This window comes from Lissotriton helveticus, chromosome 2_1 (genome assembly GCF_964261635.1).
Source record: "Lissotriton helveticus chromosome 2_1, aLisHel1.1, whole genome shotgun sequence".
NCBI classification, from domain to species: domain Eukaryota; kingdom Metazoa; phylum Chordata; class Amphibia; order Caudata; family Salamandridae; genus Lissotriton; species Lissotriton helveticus.
Genome location: NC_136059.1, coordinates 103,594,552 through 103,614,429, shown reverse-complemented (window position 1 = coordinate 103,614,429; position 19,878 = coordinate 103,594,552). Strand labels below are relative to the sequence as shown.

Below are 19,878 nucleotides of genomic sequence, written 5' to 3'. Positions count from 1 at the left end.
GAACAGAAGCTGATCAAGAATGACATCTTCCAAAAGCAACTTGCTCCTGGCATGAACATAGAAGATGGACTAACATGAAAGCCTCTAATTCCTCCTCCTTCTCTCATAGACATAGAAGGAAGACTTTCCTGGCTCAGTCCCATCAAGAAATCAGTTATCACAGTACCAAGCGAAGAGAAATTCACTGAAACGGGGCACATCAACTAAGGCGAGTTTTCTTTAAGTTTCAGATGCTCACACATAAAATTCCAACCTTAAATAATAAATTTACTAGAAGAATATGTTCGAGTGGCACAATCCGGACATATCCAAATGTAAACAAATACTTTACTAATAAACACACATTTTCGTGATGCATAAAATATGTACAAGAACAGGCTTTGAGATGTAAACCTATTAAAATGATACAAAAAACTGTTGCCTTATTACTCCTGTTCAATGGCAAATACCTTTATAGAAGAACAGAAACCCCCACCCAAAGAATGACAGCTCCTTAGAAGGCAGATACAGGAAATATATTCTAGTGTCGTTTCCTATAAGTCGTTAAACAGGCTAATATTTGCCGTACATGTGCTTACATTTAAACAGTGCATGAAGTAAACATTGGGATCATATATTTACGGTCATCACAAAACACACAAACAGACAGAACAGTAATAACAGTCATAAAAAAATGATCCAGGAAGCAATTCCGAATAACATGATAAATACTTAGATAAAAGTTTTTTTTCACACTCTCTCTCTTTTTTTGTCTTTGTTTTCAACTGTGTTTTTATTTTTTCTTACAAAATTGCTATCAATCCCACACCCCCTAAAATGAAGGTTGTGGGGGGTTAGGCTACTGATTCTTTTTTTTGTTTCGCTGCCTATTGTTTCTTGCATTATTTTCCCTTATTTCTTTGTCATTTTATTTTTTATTACAAAAAGAGTGATTTTATTTTGTTGCTAAAAAGACATCAACAGGTGCTTGCGCATTTTAAACTGCCTGTCCTTCGGGCTGGGAGCTTCTACCCTTCTGGCCACCCCCCCATCTAATCCCCGCCCCACCTCCCACCCAGGAACCTCCTTGCATATAAAGAAAGTAAAAGTTGTGTCTTTTATAAATTACATACAAAAATGCACAGGAGCATGGCATATGCAATGGATTCTAGCGTACCTAATGTTCAAGGAATTTACTGTACAGGAAGCACGTGGGCAAAGTTGAGGGCACTTCCGCTCTTGCATCCTCCCTTTCCCAGAGATGTTAGGGCCTGATTATAATCTTATCGGATGGGATACCAAGTTCCATAGGATATAATGGAATTGTAATTAGGCGGTCGTGATATCCGTCATGTTTATGACGGAGAAACCCTGTCCGTCAAGATCGTAATCTGGTCCTGAGTTGTGACATGGAAGGCAAAAGCTCTTTTCTGGCAAAGAACCACAAACTCCCAGGGCAACAATAAACAACTTGTTTGGCTATTTTATTCAGCTAATCAAACTGTTTAGCTCTACTCTGGCAGTTCAGAGTTCACTATAAGTGTGAACTGCGGCTTACGTCCTCAGACGGCTGTATGATGTACTAACTTGCGCCCTCCTTCAGCGTGCATTGTGAGACTTGTTGTCTTTCTTCAGCTTTTAAATGGGAAGCATCAACCAACCACTGACAACCCTTCAACCCTTGCTCTCTTCCTATTGGCATTCTCTCCTCAAGCATTGTTTCATAAAAATACACTGTTTACATGATTTATTGATTGTTGTGTTTTCTTGGCATCTACTACACTCTCTTGGACTTTTGTAGAATCATTGAACTATCGGGTTGTATGTAGGATGGAATCCAGCAGTTGAATGACCACAAATCCCACACCGTTTATCTGAAACAACACCAATGACTAAAAAAGTTTGTTGCACTTTCAATGCACATGTTGAAGTAAACGACTCATAAACAACATGTTGGGCTTGTCACTCAATCCCTGATGAAGGCTCAGTACAAGGCAAAACATGTGTTATTTGGGAATAAAACATTATGAAAATAAGTGCCTGACTTAGATCTCGGTGGATGGGTTACTCCGTCACACCGGTGATGGATATCTCGTCTGCCGAAATATAAATTCCATAGGATATTATGGGATTATATTTCAGCGGACGGGATATCAGTTGCCGTTGTCATAAAGTAAACCGTCTGCCGAAATCTACATCATGCCCTAGGTCAAGAACACATCATTTAGACAGTTATAGCAAAACTTGAAAGATGTGAACAGGTTTAGATTTTTTACCAAATGTGCTTCTTGCCATAGGTGGTGGTTTGATGAACAAGAAGGAAGATCATCGTGGATCTAACCAGGAGAACCACACTGCTTAACTAGCGGGAATGCAGCAGAAACAAGTTTACCGTGTGACTAAACCAGCTCCTGGATATTATTGCTAAGTCAACATCTTCTATTATGACTACATTCTCTAACTTTGAATTGAACCAATAACTCTAATAGGCCTGTTGTTTGTCACCATGTACATCATTTTGCCATTTTACTTTTGCCTACCATGTCTTCCTATGTTTTGTCTCAAATGGAAGGCTCCAACAGACATGGAAGAAAGACTAGAACTGCAAGTTCCCATTTTATCATTATCAGGTAGAAATGTGCTGATCTGGGCCAGAAAAATGAATGGATATTTCTTTTTTGTTTCTTATGTTCACAGGTAGCTGCTGCTTCAAGCTTCTCACTCTCATCACACCATAGGACAGGTGTAGCGGAAGACGTGCTCATTCGCTGAGCGGGGGAGGAGTCCGCAGACTCGTCTTTAGTTTCAGTGTGATAGGTATACAGAATAAAGTGCAGTAGTAACAGACCTTATGGACCATGACATTAGGGATTCATGGCCATCCTGCTGGTCACAGCAGCCACAGATTGACATATGAATTTTAACATAGAATTTCATAAGGTGTGTGCACTACAGATCCTGTGTGCTGAATTGAGAACCTACCTGCTACCTTGCTTTTGGGAAGCAAGCTGGAAGAAATGTGTGTGTCAATCACCAGATTTGGTTTTAGGATTTCATAGTCCCAAGAATGCTAGGACATTGTACTCACTGTTCTAATAAATAAACCCCCCTCAAGCTAACGCTGTTAGGGAAATTAGCTGATTGAAGTGCTGGTCGCCTTAAAAACTAAACTACATATGGGAAATGTAAACTGCCAGAAGGTATATCTAGCTCCTTCAAAGCGTAGGAACCACGTCCTTCATTTCCAATTCAATCTTGATCTATTCTTCGTTCGATCCGTGGCTCAGAAGCTTCACATCCTACAAGGCTATATAGGTTGTTTACATTGTGCCTACTTCAAACCCTAGCCAACTACACCCACAATGTCCCGCAACCCGCTCTACTGCTGTTATAGTGCACCCCCTCGTTGAAATACAGGTGGAGGAAGAACTTCAGCTGTGTACCATGAGAGAGGCTCCAAGGGCCAAACCTCAGTTGTGTGCCATGAGAGAGCCTCCAGGGGCCACGAGTGGTCAATGTTTCATAATGGACGGAGATCCCAGACAGGCCGCCACTGATGCCTGTGTCCAGGATGGTATTGTGCTTCTAGACCAATACTGATGACTCAACACCAGTATCAAAGAATCAAGGAGGAAATTGATGTTGGCTATAAGGGTCAAACCACAAACACGCCCATTGTCACTGCCCTAATGATGCTCATTTTAGATAGGCTTTCATTACTTTTTGATAGAATGGACTGTGGTTCACAGACACTCGTCTCTGCATACATTGCAGAAGCTGCCACCAGCCACATTCCTTGATGTCATCTCATATTTGTGATTTTGGGATTTGCCGGATCCTCCATGGACATGAATCAGGATACCCTACGCATCTCACCAGAGTACTTTTACAAACTCTAGGTCTGCTCTTCTCGAGTCTGATGCGCGTGGGAGCAGTTCTGCATGTGCACCTCCAGTTCACAATGTGCATAAGAGCGTTACAGGGCTGATAGAGACTGTATTGCACTTGCTTGGAATATATTATTGACGTCAGTCTTTGTCGCCTTGTGCCACGAGAAACAAGTGTGCATCACCTAACATCCCTTTTAAAAAACATGGGGTGGTAGGAAGGAACAGAACATTGCCTGGTCACTCCCAACAAAGGGTTGTGAAAGCACAAGAAAGCCCCACTGCCTAAGAAGGTCTCTGATGACGTCCATCGTCTTCTCTTTTCCATTTCATGGCTTGCGCATCTCCGATGAAGTCCTTCTTCTCTTTTCCATTTCATGGCTTGTGCATCTCCGATGAAGTCCTTCTTCTCTTTTCCATTTCATGGCTTGTGCATCTCGATGAAGTCCTTCTTCTCTTTTCCATTTCATGGCTTGAGGTTGACAGCAGGATCCTCATGCGTATTTATTTTTACAAACATGCCCACCGAAAAGGTTTTGCCTTCTTGGCCAAATTTCCCAGATTTACAAAACAAGAAGCAAGTCCTTCATTAAAACCCCAAGATTCCACCTCAAGGCAAGTCCAGGGCACTTCTCCCCACCCTCTGTCCATTGTCATTGTTGGAATGTGTCCCTATTGGTCCGTCGGTCGGTGTTGGATCGCTTCTTCCTGGTGTTACATCGGCGGCACGAGAAGACCGGACAGGGCTGTAAGATAGAAAGATACAGCGGTTACTTTGAGGCCCATGTATAAATAATCAGAGCTGGGTATTTCTTTGCAGGAGGCAAGATACATTGAGAACTCCTGAATTATTTAATTGATGTCAATAAGGATTAAAGATTTAAAAACCATCTCAGATTGAAGAGAGTGCACCCCAGCCACCTTGCAGTGGGCAGAGGAATACATAACTGAAGTGTAGCAGAAGTGAAGTCTGTCAATTTACAAAAGATCTGTTTGGAAAGAAGTTGGGGTCAGACAGTTGTTTCCCGGAAAGAAGATAATAGCCCCCACCCCCCCCCCCCCCCGCCCATAGGAAATGTTGAGAGGTCTGTGGAGAGCAGATCACAATTGCTTTACTAAAATGTACCATCAAAAATGAAGAGGGGGAGAATGCAAGGAAAAGTAACAAAGGGAGAGAAATAGTCAAGAATATAATCAGAACATTGGAATGTTGAGTGCTCCATTGAACACAATGGAGTCGCTTAGGGCTTATAATGGCTGGTATAGGCCTTCAGCTCCAACATTCCAATGTTTGTCATTATGCTTCTCCCTCTTTAACTTAGAGCATTCTACCCTTAGTGGATGAAATTTTATAATAGCCTTAAAGCCCTTCTGCCTCGGCTCTACCGGTTGTTAAAGGCCCTCTCCCTTGTAATAGGCCCTCGCCTGCGTCTTGGGTCTATAACTCGGGTTCAGGGCCTTTAACAACTGTTACAGCCCTCGGCAGCATGCAATAAGGCTATATTTCTTCTCTGTGCAGCATGGATTCTTGCTCTTCCTATTCCTCCTATTCCTCAGATCTAAACACATAAGGCTCTCTTGATTGAGCATCTTCTATTAGTTATATATAGAAATTCTTTCAGGCATATATAGAAATATTTAGCCAGAAGACCAGGCAGGGATTCTATATACATTGAAAGGATGCTTTTGGAAGGCCATGCCATGTTTTGAAATTAGTACAGGATCATCCTCTTAGTCTTAAATATTCTGCCAGCCCGAGGAGATGGCGGGAACTGCTGATCGACAGGCTGTATGCTGGTTCCAGAGATGAACTAATAATAAAAGTTAGTGGATCTCCCCAGGAACCTCCTCAAACACAGGTGAACACAGAAGTATCTTCATCGTCTCTAAGTAGACACTCCGGAGGAGATATGTCCAAACCCCACCCACGTGGACGGCTCATATGAAATTTGAAACCTTTATCTGTCCTGTTCTAGGTGCCACTAAACTCTCCGAGGAGATTTAATATTGTACAAAATGGGTGCACACTTTAGAAAACCCCACTTACATCTCTATGTTTCAAAGCAGTTCCATTCTTTTTCTCCAACAGGATTATATGTCATAAGGATCCATGGAAAGTCAGACACCTACATAGGTCCTGTCACTATTGTTAAACATTTTACATGTTACCTGTTTGCTCAGCACTTGTGTAAGTGGTTTGGGGGTGGGTCCACTGACCAAGAATCAGCTGGCGAGATATGCGGATAATGACTTACGCTGTATGTCTAGTCTTACAATTAGCACACACATAGCCTTGTTTATCTGTAGTAATATTATATTAACCAATAACTTTAAAATGTGTTCCCAAGTAGAGAAGAATCAGTCAAAAGCATATGGATAATATATATGGGTCTCTGAGTGCCATTATCAAGACCAAATCTCACAATTTACTTAAAAATGTATGCAGGAGGGAAGCTCAATTTTTGCATAAAATTCAAATTTCCTATGCCTCTTGCAGATCGCAGGGTGATATGTAGTGGGAATTCCTCCAAATACCATTGTAATGTGAGTCTCCTTCTACAAGGATGCCTCCTGTTTGGAACTGAGTCCACTTACCTACAAACCGAGTTTGGTTGAGTTATTGTCATAGACATTGTGACGATTAACCTGAGGTCCCTGAGATAATATCCAGAAACTATTAAACAATTACTCAAAGAGCAGTATGAAAGAGTTGGATTTTAAGAAGCTTGTGAATGCACAGGAGGACACCAGTAGTTTGAAGTTCTTGAGGAAGAGATGCCCAGGCCTTCACTGTAAGTATATAGAAAGTAGAGCCGACTTTATGGACTCTATGGGTTCTTGTGGACATGTTTCTTTTACAATGATTTTGAATGTAGGTAATGAATTGATGAAGTCACAACGCTTTGCAGAGGCATCTTTTATTGACAGAAACCCAATAAAGTGACCTCACATGAAGAGACAAGTGTGATCTTTCTGTTGGACCCAATATACATCATGCAGATGCATTCTGGACATGCTGTAACTGAGGCAGAAGATAAGAAAGACACCCCAAATGAAGAGAATTGCAATAGTCCAGGCGTGAATTCACTTGCACCTGGACTATTGATTTTCTCTGTGTGTCTGTGAGAGGATGAAGAATTTTCCTCAAAGTGCATAAAATGAAGGCTTAGTTTTTTGAGAGTTCAGCAGTATCAATTATAAACAAAAGATTTCTATAAAAAAATTACACCTAGATTTCAGGAGGGTGTAGACGGAACAGGGTAAGGACCGAATTCGTCTGGACACCAAGGGGCCGATCAGAAGGACGAATTTTCCAAAATGATCACCCTTGTTTTGTCAGTATTGACATGAAAGTAGTTCTCATTATCCATGACATTACAGTTTTAAGGTACTCTTTAAATGTATTACAAGAGTGATCAATAGTGCAGTCCAAACACACAATCAGATGGGTGTCATCTGCCTATCTGTAAACATTTACTCTCAAAGCGAGTGTTAGCGCAGCTCGTGATGCCACTTAGATATTGAACAGGGTAGGGCTAAGTACCAATCCTCCACAAATAGTCATTTTTTAATTCTGAGATGAAAGGCGCCAAAGAGACACTCTGTTAAAATGGAGATGGACCGACGCAGAGACTGATTTTTCACACCAACACCCCTAAGCCATCGTTTAAGAACAGCGTAGGCTATGGCGTCAAACACCTCCAACAAATCAAACAAAATCAGCGCAGAAGTTCAATTTTTGTCCAAAATCCAATGGAGGTCGTTTGCGACTGTGGTCAGAACAGTTTCAGCGCTGTCTGATGACCGAAAGAATCCAAGATGTTACAGGATACAATAAACTGTGTTAACTGAGTGGTAGCAAAACTTTCATCAATTCTAACCCGAAAAAGGAGCGGAACTGTTGGTTGATAGTTAGATCAGCAAAAAAAGTTTTCTTCACCAACAAAGCGTCTATTACCCAATATCTTAAAGCTTTGCATGTTTCATGTGAGAATCCTCAACCTTGGGATAATGGGGGGTAACGTAGTTTAACGGAAGTCTCAATATTTAATAGCATATGGGTCTAGAGGTGCTCCAGAGAATTTTTTTGAATTGTTGATGTTACTTGCACAGCCGTTAATAGGAAAAAGGAGAAAAAAGGAACTAAGAGGCATATTATCAAGGGATTTATCTCCGCTTTTTTGGCTTTAAAAGCCAAGAAAGCGGAGATAAAATTATCTCCCTATCAGCAACAGGGTGCTAACACGCAAATTCGCATGTTAGCACCCTTTTTCTCTACGCTTCCCCTTGCATCTCTAATGAGATGCAAAGGGGGCGTTCCAGAGAAAAATAATAGGAGAAATGTTGTTAAGCCACATTTCTCCTATTATCAAGGATTTCGCTAACCCTGTTAGTGATTTAAAAAAAAGCAGCGCTAACCACGGTTAGCGCTGCTTTTTTTACACCTGATATTTTCCTGATTTAGCCATGATATCCTATGGAAGGTGGATATCATTGCTAAGTTTGTGAGCCCCTATCATCAAGCTAACGCCAAACTTCGAGAGATTATCGTTGGTTTTCCAGCAATAATCTCTCATTTGGCAGTTAGCGCGAGGATTTTTATCACTTCTGAGAAAAACCTTGCTAATAGCAAGTTATCTCTGCGATAATTTCCGGCGATGCTTAGCGTTAAAAATTCGTTGCTAAGCATCGTTAGCGATAATTATCGCTCATCGTTGGTAATATGCCCATACATTTTTCAGACAACCCATCTCTGGGAAGAGTTTTTTCATTATTTTCTTTTCTAAGGAGGCCAAGAAATCTCAACTTTCATCATAAACATGAAATGAGTCTTACCTTAAAAAATTGACCAAGAATGTATTTTGCGTTATAAGAATAGCAATGAATGAAGGATTTGCATTTTGTGTAATTACATATCATTTTGCGTAGTTTTCTCAAATGTTCCGTGTAACAATGCAACAGCAAACTTGGCAAATTTTAGGAGTAGAAGAAAAATAGCAAGGAAACTGATTCTTTGGCCCTGTGTGTCCCACTAAGGGCTTCTGCCCGCAATAGTTTTGTAAGCTTTCTATGGCCTTTTTTGCCTCAGAATTCTGAGTGATAGGTAAGAATCTGTACTAGGTTTTCAGAATCCATGATGTGAATGACAACACCATAACTGCAGGTGTCTTTCAGGCCCATTTGTACACACTTTCAAGGATGGAGGCCAAGAATGAGGCTTAGGCCAGCAATTAGGAATGTCTTCTCAATTTATGGGGAGATGAAGTTGGTTGGTACTTGCCATTGTCTGATCCGCATGTTTTGTTTGATGAATTGGAGTTCTAGCGAGTGGCCATTTTGAATTGTTGATGCCCTAGCACGCCCTTGTTCCAAGAGATTAGTGGGATGTACGTCATGACAATGCAGGCTTTTACACCGCGATGCCATTAAGACGCATCCATTACAATGCAAGTCGTTACAACGACTTGCGCTGTAGGCGCTGGATTTTGGAATAGTATGATTTACTATTCCAACTCCAGCCTACACAACAGTAGGGAAGGTGTTGGAATAGTAAATCTACTATTCCTTATTATCTAGCACCATCCAGCGCAAGTTGTTATAACGACTTGCGTTGTGATGGCAGCGTCGTAATGGCAGCGCGGTGTAAAGCCCGTGTTGTCATGGCTGTCTCCCGATTCGCGTTATTCAAGTTGAGAGTGATTCCATGCACAGCACATTAAAACAGAAACAAGGCCATTGATAAAGCCAATCGATGCAGCCCATTGCTCTGACATCTACATGGGTGGAGCCAGATTAGTTGACTACACCAATGGAATGAGCCCATTGAGTCCGGCTTGTTAGATGTTACAGGGCGCGCTGGTGAGCATGCTAGGGCAGTGAAAGGGGAACAGTGAGAGGAAGAGAGAGACGTACTGTGCTTAGGAATAGGTCAGCCCTTGCATGGAGCGAGCAGGAGGGTGGTACTTGTCCGAGTCCTCAAAAGACTGGTCTGTAGAGCAGGTCAATGGAGAGCGGCATTGGGAGAAGGGAGAAAAAGAAACAGGTGTCAAACACAAAGGAAGGGTGGAGGCACCAGAGGGAGAATTTAGGAGAAGGAACAGAGAAAGAGAGCAGCATGGGTTGGGGGAAAGGACTGACGAAGAAAGGAATGTGAGAGGAGAAGTAAAAAAGAAAGAAATAAAGGAAAAAGTAAGGAAAAAGTAGTGATAACAAAAAAGAATAACAATTCAAAAAAAGAGGGAGGCAAGGAGACATGGAGAGTATCCAGATCTGGGAAAAGAAGAGAGTGTGGATCACAGACTAAACAGTTTGGAAGTGTAATAAGGAGCATGGGGGCAAAGGGCAGAGGCCAGAAGAGCTGTGGCCAGAAAAAACACAGGAGAAGAGAGAATGGTGAACATGCAGAGGAGATTGCATCAGCAAGGTAGCAAAAGGGGATTAGGAAAAGAACAGGATATAAAAACAATAGTGAAAATGGGTCAATCTAAGATTTATAGGTATACTGAAATAGAACTTCCTTGCCCACTGTTTGGTTACAAAATCATAAAATAACAAACTGACCCCAGTGAAAGTCTAGATGTGAAGGACAGGCAATTAGGTAATGCGACACAGAGTTTGAAGGTTCTGGAGAGATCGTGTGACCCCTCACCCGCTAGGCCAGCAGCATCAATACACTTGCAGGGCATTTTCGCTGACCAGTGCTGTTGACCATCACATCTGGGCCCAGTCCTGGTCTGAAAGTAGAACCTCACACCGCTGCACTCACCTTGGAGGCTGCCTCCGTTTGTGCTGGTACACGTTGGTGGTGGGGAGGTCTGCGGCCTGACAACCGGGGCAAAGGCGCTCTTCTGCTTGACGGCAGAGATCATGTTGACCGGCGAGAAGGAGAAGACGCCAGCCGACGCGGAGGAATTGCCGCTGGAAGGAAGTGTGATGGAGGAAGCACCGAGGGGTGGGCTTGAGGGCATAACTTGATAGAGACATGGAGAAAGAAGATAATATTGAAACATTGGTAATAATGCTCATGTGTCAGTCAACAATCAATGCAGCAGGTTATGGAGGTACAAACATTTGGTCCATAAAGTCTGGTCCGAACATGTTTTCAGCAGCCATGTCAACAGAACACTGGGTATCAAGAAACAGGATGTACCACAAGAGCTGACCAATAAATAGTTAAAGGCAATAGGCCTGATCCATGAGAATAAACCTGAAAGTACATGTAGAGATTTACCCTCAGATTCCTCATGGTCATGTTTTGCGAGTCCTTAATAGCGAATTTTAAGGATTCGCTATTAAAGACTCGCAAAACGGGATGCATTTAGAAATCGCAATATTTTTTAAGATTTCTACTGCTTCCTTATTTGCGATTCGCTAATTGCTAATCGCAAATAAGGAATGGCTTTCCCATTCATTGCTATGGGCCTAAAGGCCCATAGCAATGAATGGGGAGTCATTCCTTATTTGCGATTAGCAATTAGCGAATCGCAAATAAGGAAGCAATTTCAAGGGTGCCAGGGTGTCCAAAGGACACCCTCTTGCACCCCTGAAATGGTAATGTAAACTGGTGTTGCGCACACACATGTCCAAGGGACATGTGTGTGTGTAACATACAACTTAGAAAAATGCACTAAAGTGCATTTTTCTAAGTTTTTGCTATTTGCCACGTAGTTAGACTTTGCGGTAAATAGCGGCCCCAGATTGCGAATTCGCAATTTTAAAATGGTTCATGAATTGCATTTAAGGAATCTCAAATTGAGATTCCTTAAATGCAATTAATCGCAATTTAGCGATTTCTATAATTGCGATTTTTGCATTTGGGATGATGAATCCCAAATGCAAAAATAGCGCTCGCAAAGGGTCAGATTCTCAGAATCTGGCCCTTTGCGAGCCGATTTTGCTTTGATGAATCTGGCTGTTACTCCCCCACCGGAGTGTACTTTCCATTTATTTACTAACATTCCTGGTAGTATGTTTAGAGAGCGGAGTCAGGCACAGACCTCCAGGCATACTATTAAAGATGTTAGATATCTTTTTAAAAGGTCTCCTTTTCCCCCTGTGTGGAGTTCTCTAAAGTGGAGAAATCCATACAGGAGGAATTGATCCTTCTGTGGAAGCGCAAATTTCTTTATTACAGGGAAAATGTTTTTCTTCATTGGGAAAGCCCTTTTCTTACCCCCGCACCCTAAATATGGGGTGATCTATTCCCATTTCCTTCTTCAACAGGAGTAAATCTCTGACCATTTAAGGATTGAACCAATGTTCTGTAATGCCCACAACCGTACATGCCTATGGGCATTCCTAAACTTTCCAGGCAAACCAACCCTGGAACACCCTCTTCCTACTCCTTGAATGGGATTTCCCAGGTAAATGTTTCTCTGCTCTTGTGTTAGATAAATCCACACATGTGAAATTGTTTACACCTACAGGTACGCCTTTGACATTCCTAGATGGCGTAAAGAATTAAAATTCCTTTACAAATGTAAGTTTATAACCAAATGGGCATTTGTGAATAGGCCACGATGACAGCAACAGCTCAGACTATCACCCACATAACGCACAACTTTTACAGCTGAAAAAATATTAACAAAAACTCATCTTTTTCCAGTATTCTACAGCAAATATTTGTGAAGTGTGATGCTTGGAAATTGTTAAAAACTTTGTGTGTGACATATAAACTTTTCGCAGCCCTACCTTGTGGCCCAACACTCTCTGTTGAACCAAAGTACGCGCGATTCAGGAAACTTGATAATACTGATTTTTCAGATAGTCAACCAACTGTGTAATGCCCTACGACTGGAAACTAACAAATACTGGACTGAGGATCCCGCTTCTGAGCAGATTTTACCTGACCTTGCTCAGCTTGCTATCCTCCCTGCACACTTGAGCTCTGCAAAATGGCCTTAGGGTAGGCCTGGGCTGAGTTTGTGGGGTAAGATACTCCTACGAGCTCCGCATGAGTTCCACAAGCGGCAGAGTGAGGTAAGTTGCACTGATTTTTCGTGCCGGGCCTTTGACCCACTCTGTAAATTCAGCACGAACGGAGCCATGCGCAGCGCAAGAGGGCTCTGCTTCTTTCTGTCGCTCAAGTAGATGTTCTACTCGAGTCGGAGCTTTCTCAATGTGATCGGCAGATTTCCCATTGCGAGCGGTAGAGACCTGCCAAGACCACACACATTGAGAAATCTCACCGGGAGGTGGTATAGCATTGGATTTTTCTTGAGCAGTGAGAGAGGTAAAACTCCACTAGATGGAGTTTTTTCAGAAATCCGCGCTCTACAGGGAGCGCGGAGTGGGGAAAGCTCTGCAAACTCTGCAAGCTTACCTTAGGGTGGGAAGCAGTTCTTTACAACAACAAAAAAGTAATTACAAACACTTTAATTAAAAATAACTATTGCCAGAAATCTTAAGTTGCATGAGATGAATCTCTAGGAAAATGGCAGAGTAATGCACATCATCGTTGATAAACACTCAATGCACCCGTCACAAGTGCTGTGGCCCAACCACTACAAGCAGGGCACCAAGTAATGTTATAGCACATCTTAGACCTCTTTGTGAAATTGTCTCTAGCTCCCAATAGCCTCACAGTTCCCAAAGTCAGTGGTTGTCATCACCTTATGAGGCAGGAGAAGCCATTTTAGAGCAAGGAGGAGGAAATGTGAACTTACGAGCAAGGTATCCTTTTCCCCGACTCATGTCAGGACTTAGAACATCTTTGTTTTCTGAGCTATGGAACAATTTATCCAACTTTTGGATCCTAAATCCATGGCTGACAACTGGCAAAAAATGCTAGATTTCAGGAGTGTGGCAGATAACTTACTGGCATATGGAGAGTTGGCAGTGGATCCGTTCAAGAAGTTGGGTGACCCGGGCACCCCAAGGCCAGTCATTCCACCCCCGCCGTAGCCATTCATGCTAGACGTTATGGTGTTGTAGTTGGACTGCTGTGGGGTGGAACTGGGCACGTACCCCCGGGGCGACACACTGCTCGTGTTCCTAGAATAGCCTGTGAGAGTGGAAGAAGCAAAAGAGTTAGAGGTGTAGTGTGAGTTGTGTCACTGAGTGAAGGAGAAACAGGAGGGATTCAGAGGTAGGAGGAGCATGGAACAATGTTGGGACAAATATAGGAGAGATAATCAGGATAAGAAAGGTGGGATATTTCACTCAGATTTCATACCTTCCCATACACAAATATTTCACACTTATAAGTATTCATCAAATTCTCTGTGATCAGTAAATCTATCTGTATATCCCACCAGTTAATCCTCTTTCCATCTATACATCCATCTTATCCCACCAGTGAATCTATTTGTATATCACATCAGTGTAATCCTCTATCCATTGTATGCCATCAGTGAATAGGCCTCTATATATATCTCGCCAGTTAATCCTCCATCCATCTATACATCCATCTTATCCCCTCAGCGAATCTATCTGTAAATCTTATTGGTTTAATCTTGTGTCCATCTATACAGCATTTTATCCCCTCAGCGAATCTATCTGTAAATCTTATCGGTTTAATCTTGTGTCCATCTATACAGCATCTTATCCCCTCAGCGAATCTATCTGTAAATCTTTTCGGTTTAATCTTGTGTCCATCTATACAGCATCTTATCCCCTCAGCGAATCTATCTGTAAATCTTTTCGGTTTAATCTTGTGTCCATCTATACAGCATCTTATCTCCTCAGCGAATCTATCTGTAAATCTTTTCGGTTTAATCTTGTGTCTATACAGCATTTTATCCCATCAGTGGATGCCATTAGTTATCAGTAAATCCCATTAGTTATCCTCCATCTATCTATTCCTTCATCTTATCCCATCAGTGAATCAGTATATTCCATCAGTTAAGATCTTGGAAAGAACAGGGGCCCCTGTATGAAGGATAAACAAGCCCTGACAGGGAGTATTCAGTAACGTGTAAAGGCACACCTGGGCACGGTGAGTTACAGTTAAAGTATGCAGAGAAATTCTAGACTTACATCATATGGTTTTGACGATAAGGACAAATATTATATATTTATATCCTTTATTTTTATTTGAAGATATCAAAATTATTACTAGAGCGAGTGTTAGCGATCTCTAATCCTGAGGGAGGCTACTGACCTGTATAGGCTTTAGGGTTGGTCGAAACATGTTGACATAAAACTGTGAACATAATTAACATTTGAAAACATCCTATCTTTTTAGGTCTTTTATCTTATCAGTGGTACCTGCAAAGAAATTATCTGGGTGACTTGCTTGATAATTTTAACAATACAACTGGATCCTTTAGTGCAACGTCAATAAGACCTCCAAGTTGGTAGAGCCCATTCAGGCAAGTATGTGCCTTCAATGTGGACAAGACGCTATGATGAAGCACGCCACTAGCAGTGGGGGAGGATTCTTTGGTGCCAGGATGATGACACTACTGGAGTACTTGTCACACCTATAATCCTATTTTTGATCATGGTACCCTGTGATTATGTATATATCTGAGGTCAGGCAGATGTATTTACAAACCTATAAGAACTCCCCTTGTGGACAGTGGACAGCACTGCATTTTACCAATTGAGGCAAGTAGTCTTTAGTCCTCTGCAGAGAGAAATAGTCTTGATGTGAAGAGACCAAGTGAAAGACACACAGGTGACTGATACATTTGGGGAGGAGAGGCAAGAAACATGTGTCAAGAAATAGGTGGAACCATCCCATTGTGTTTTTTTTTGGTCTGAACATGGTCTCCAGGTGCCAAAGTAGGATTCTGTGGCTAACGGTGACAATGGCCTCAAAGGATTTGCATATGGGATGGATAGCTCCTTGCTTTAGTTCAGCTATCCCTTCTACATGTCACTGGCCTGTTAACCTACTATTGGGTAGGCACATGTGGCACAACAAAGCATTACTGTCCTGTGAAACATCCTGCGACAGTGATGGCAGCGGGAAAGTGAAACCAGATGAGGGATTTGTTCTATACAAAGATTTGACGCTATGAGGCACTCGTCATTATATCAAAACTTAGTATCTAGTACAATGTACGATACAGAAAGAGAAAGGTCTCTTGATGATAAAACTTTATTGTTCACTTAAGAGAATTCCGAAAGCTTTCCCAAACACGTCTTTCGTCCTATATGGGGAGGTCTCCCCACGACTTTCTCAAGGGTCTTAGATAAATGAGATCTTATAGAAGATCCTCAGTCCTGGTTGTATTTAAACCTCCAATATTTAATTCCAGCCTTAGTGTGTCCCACTAGAAATGTAAGCAGCAGAATTTTCTGTGGAGTCTGCCCAGAATATAAGTTTTGTAGTGTGTTCTGTATTATGTTTGCTGCAGAAAAATAATCTACTGTCAATAATATCGCCTCCTATTGCCCTCCTCAATATTGTGTATGTATATTTGCCACCCTAAAAGGTCCAATATCTGATCTATGCAGTATGCAATAAAATTACCTGGTCTCTAGATGTGAGAATATCTGCCATCCTGTCCAATAGTAAATAAGTGACCGGGAGAGTCCTCCATAGAGAAAGTCCGGGACAAATGCTGGTCTCCAGCCTACTGACTCAGACGCTTACATTTCTAGTGAGACACACTCAGGCTGGACATTAAATATTGGAGGTGTAAATGCAACAGGAACTGAGGACCATCTATAGGATCTCCGGAATCTAAGAGCCTTGAGAAAGTCATGGGGAGACCTCTCCATATAGGGCGAAACACGTGTTGGCTCAAGCTTACGGGATTGTCTTAAGAAGAGGTCGGAGCACCAAATAATAAAGTCATATCACCAAGAATCATTTCTCTTTCTGTACTGTATACTGTACTAGATACTACGTTTTGATATAATGACGAGTGCCTCATAGCGTCAAAACATTGTGTGTCAATCCTAGGATTGGATATTGGTGGAGTAGGGTGTTTCTCCCCTCTTTTTGAGAGCACCGTGGGTGAGAGCCTGTGCATTAAAGTATTTTTTTGTGACTGTTGGGTGAGCGTTGCACACTTGCCTAACGCCCACCTCAGTAGATGCGTTCTATACAAAGACCCTATGGCAGATGGGTGCCACTGGCCATAAACTGGCAGATGTCCTGTACACCCTTGATATGGAGTCTGTACATTGTATACACTCTAGGTTTGGGTGGACAGGGCTGGTGCCAAAAAATGTGGCTGGCTCTAAATCACAGCCAAGGTCTTTTGGGGCAATGAGCACCAATTCTGAAGCTTAATACTGGATTTTTGGAATCAAATATTAATAAGAAACTTTCAATGTTATTGGGAGCACTTTGGAGTGGTAAATAGGGCCATGTAGAGCATGTTAGAGGCAATTTTTATTTTACAATTGATAATCCTTTGAAGTAACATTTAAGAGCAAAATCCCTCTAAATGGGGCTTGAGAATTTAAGATGTGAACATGGGTCACTAAAAAATACAAGGGTGTAATATCTGTGACTACTCCTGCCGTCATGCATGATCTCATCTTGGAATCTAGCCGTCTTTGTGCCAGTTTGTGCTGGCATCTCTCATCATGCATGTAATTAAGGGGGTATGCAGTTCCTTGAAGTGAAGTAAAATTCACGTCTTTCTAAAAAGTGCCCTCACACACACCGAAAGATGTAATGCTTCATCATTGGGCCGGCTCCTCATCGGGCCAGAGCTGCAATGCCCGACAGGCACCCAGGATGGGGCTCTTTGGCGGAGATCTTTTTTTGATTAAGCCGTATGGTGTGTGCAGGCGTGTGGGCTAGATAGTGCGGTGAGTGTATGAGTGATTTTAAAATAGGTCTAGGACAACTCTTTCTAATATTTTATTCCTAGGGCGCACTAGCCTAATTAAAAGAGAGTGACCCTGAGTGGATATAATGATCCTACTGGGCACGTGTAATGGACGTTGGTCGACATGTTTCATGCCAGTGGTAGCCCTTAGCGGTACTAGCGGCACATCATCAGCACCGTATTTAGTAAAATTATTCAACTCTAGCACTACTGCAATGCTGGTTGAAAATTCGTGTGATGTGATGGTAACCAGCCTTGCATATAGATCCAGGTCCTAGTTGGCCTGGCGATCTGAGACCCCTAGAAAAATGGGTCTGAGCTGACGGGGCGTGTGACAGAGCACTTTGTTGCTCTGTCAACTGGGAGGCGCAGCAACTAGCTCTAATCCTACCCTTGCACTGGTCCCGGTAACGATCTCATCGGGCCCGATTCACAGAACTAACTTAAGACAAAATCCTAAACTTACTACCATTTTGATATTCACAGAAGGCACTTACTCATTTTGGTATTCACAGAAGGCACTTACTCATTTCTGTATTCACAGAAGTTAGGAGTCCTAACTTTAGGACTCCTAAATGCCTTCTGTGAATACAGAATGTCTTAAAGTTAGGATTTTTCTCAAATTAGGAGTAGTAAAGTTAGGAGTCCTAACTTTAGGACTCCTAAATGCCTTCTGTGAATACCGAAAGTCTTAAAGTTAGGATTTTTCTCAGTTTAGGAGACCTATAGTTAGGAGTGCTAACTTTACTACTCCTAAACTGAGAAAAATCCTAACTTTAAGACTTTCGGTATCCACAAAAGGCATTTAGGAGTCCTAAAGTTAGGACTCCTAACTTCTGTGGATACCGAAATGAGTAAGTGCCTACTGTGAATATCAAAATGGTAGTAAGTTTAGGATTTTGTCTTAAGTTAGTTCTGTGAATCGGGCCCATCATGCGCACATTCATCGATTTAACTCAATGCCTAACCTGCTTTTGCCAGTTCTGTCCAGGCTCAGTCAGCAGGCAGACACATATGGAGTCCCCTCACCACAGACTTTGTTTGCGCAGGCCTGCATAGTCTGGTACCAGACGAAGGCTCAAACGCTTACATTAAATTGGGGCCAAGCCATGTCAAAAGACACCTGCTGAGGTGCACTCACATGCATCTGTCCTGTTTTTTTCTTATCCTGCATGAGATCTATCAGCAGACACATACACGCAAACATGCGCACACACACCCATGCATAGTCTTGCCTTTCCCCTGTTTTCAGCTTTGGAGTGGGCACTGACTTGACTAGTAGGGAGAATAATCTGTTTCACTTTACCTTGACGCATGCTCCGTGGCATGCTAGCCCTTGCCATGACCTGATAACAGACATGTGTGTATGCACCCTCCTTTATCAGTGTCCTATTTATTTCTATTCCTTGCCTAGATATGTTATCTGGTGAGTATATGCCAACTGAATCTAAGGACCCCTGGGTACAAACACACATACACACATGCATACACTTGCTCACTTTGATCCATTCGCAGATTTACACCAGACTTAGCCATGGCATGACATCAGACACACATATATGCATTCACCTTGATCCACACCCAGCTTCATGCCAGCTTAGCCATGACATGACATCAGACACACACACATGCACTCACCTTGATCCAAACCCAGCTTTACACCAGACATAGCCATGACACGACATCAGACACACATGCATGCGCTCACCTCGCTCCATTCTCAGCTTTATCACATCATAGCCATGAAACGACATCAGACACGTATGCATGCGCTCACCTTGATCCAGATCCAGCTTCACGCCAGCCTTAGCCATAACGCAGTAGACACACACACGACACATGCGCTCACCTTGATCCATTCCCAGTTTTACGCCAGCCTTAGCCATGACACGACAACAGACACACATACATGCACTCACCTTGATCCACACCCAGCTTCACGCCAGCATTAGCCATGACAGGACATCATACATGCACTCACCTTGATCCACACCCAGCTTTACTCCAGCCTTTGCCATGACATGACATTAGACACATGCATGCGCTCACGTTGATCCATTCCCTGCTTTACGTGTGGAGTGGTGTGGCTCACTGGTTAGAGGCGGCAGACCCGGAAGCAGAGAACGGCCCGGGACCAGGGTTCAATTCCCGACGCGGCAGGGTCGTGGACCAGGGTCAGCGGACTCGACAATTCTCGCCTCGGCGCCTACTCTAACCAGGGATCACACTTGGCAACTCTGGGCATTAAGCTTGCCTCATCTCTACAACGGCCCCCC

At 42.6% G+C, this 19,878-nt stretch overlaps 1 protein-coding gene across 3 annotated transcripts in view; it reads right to left on the bottom strand.

The window, feature by feature from the left end:
- Positions 1 to 307: 307 nt before the first annotated feature.
- LOC144817763 (transcription factor COE3-like) overlaps positions 308 to 19,878 on the bottom strand; it is a 473,223-nt gene continuing 453,652 nt past the window's right edge. For 2 of the 3 annotated variants that reach the window (XM_078674555.1, XM_078674557.1), the window contains exons 14-16: positions 13,684 to 13,869; positions 10,633 to 10,836; positions 308 to 4,612 (exon numbers count right to left, since the gene is read on the bottom strand). In XM_078674555.1, the coding sequence (XP_078530681.1) occupies positions 4,581 to 4,612; positions 10,633 to 10,836; positions 13,684 to 13,869 (422 nt within the window). In that variant the 3' untranslated portion in view covers positions 308 to 4,580. Of the gene's footprint in view, positions 4,613 to 9,779; positions 9,856 to 10,632; positions 10,837 to 13,683; positions 13,870 to 19,878 lie in introns of all 3 variants that reach the window. The other variant, XM_078674554.1, reaches the window with a different exon arrangement.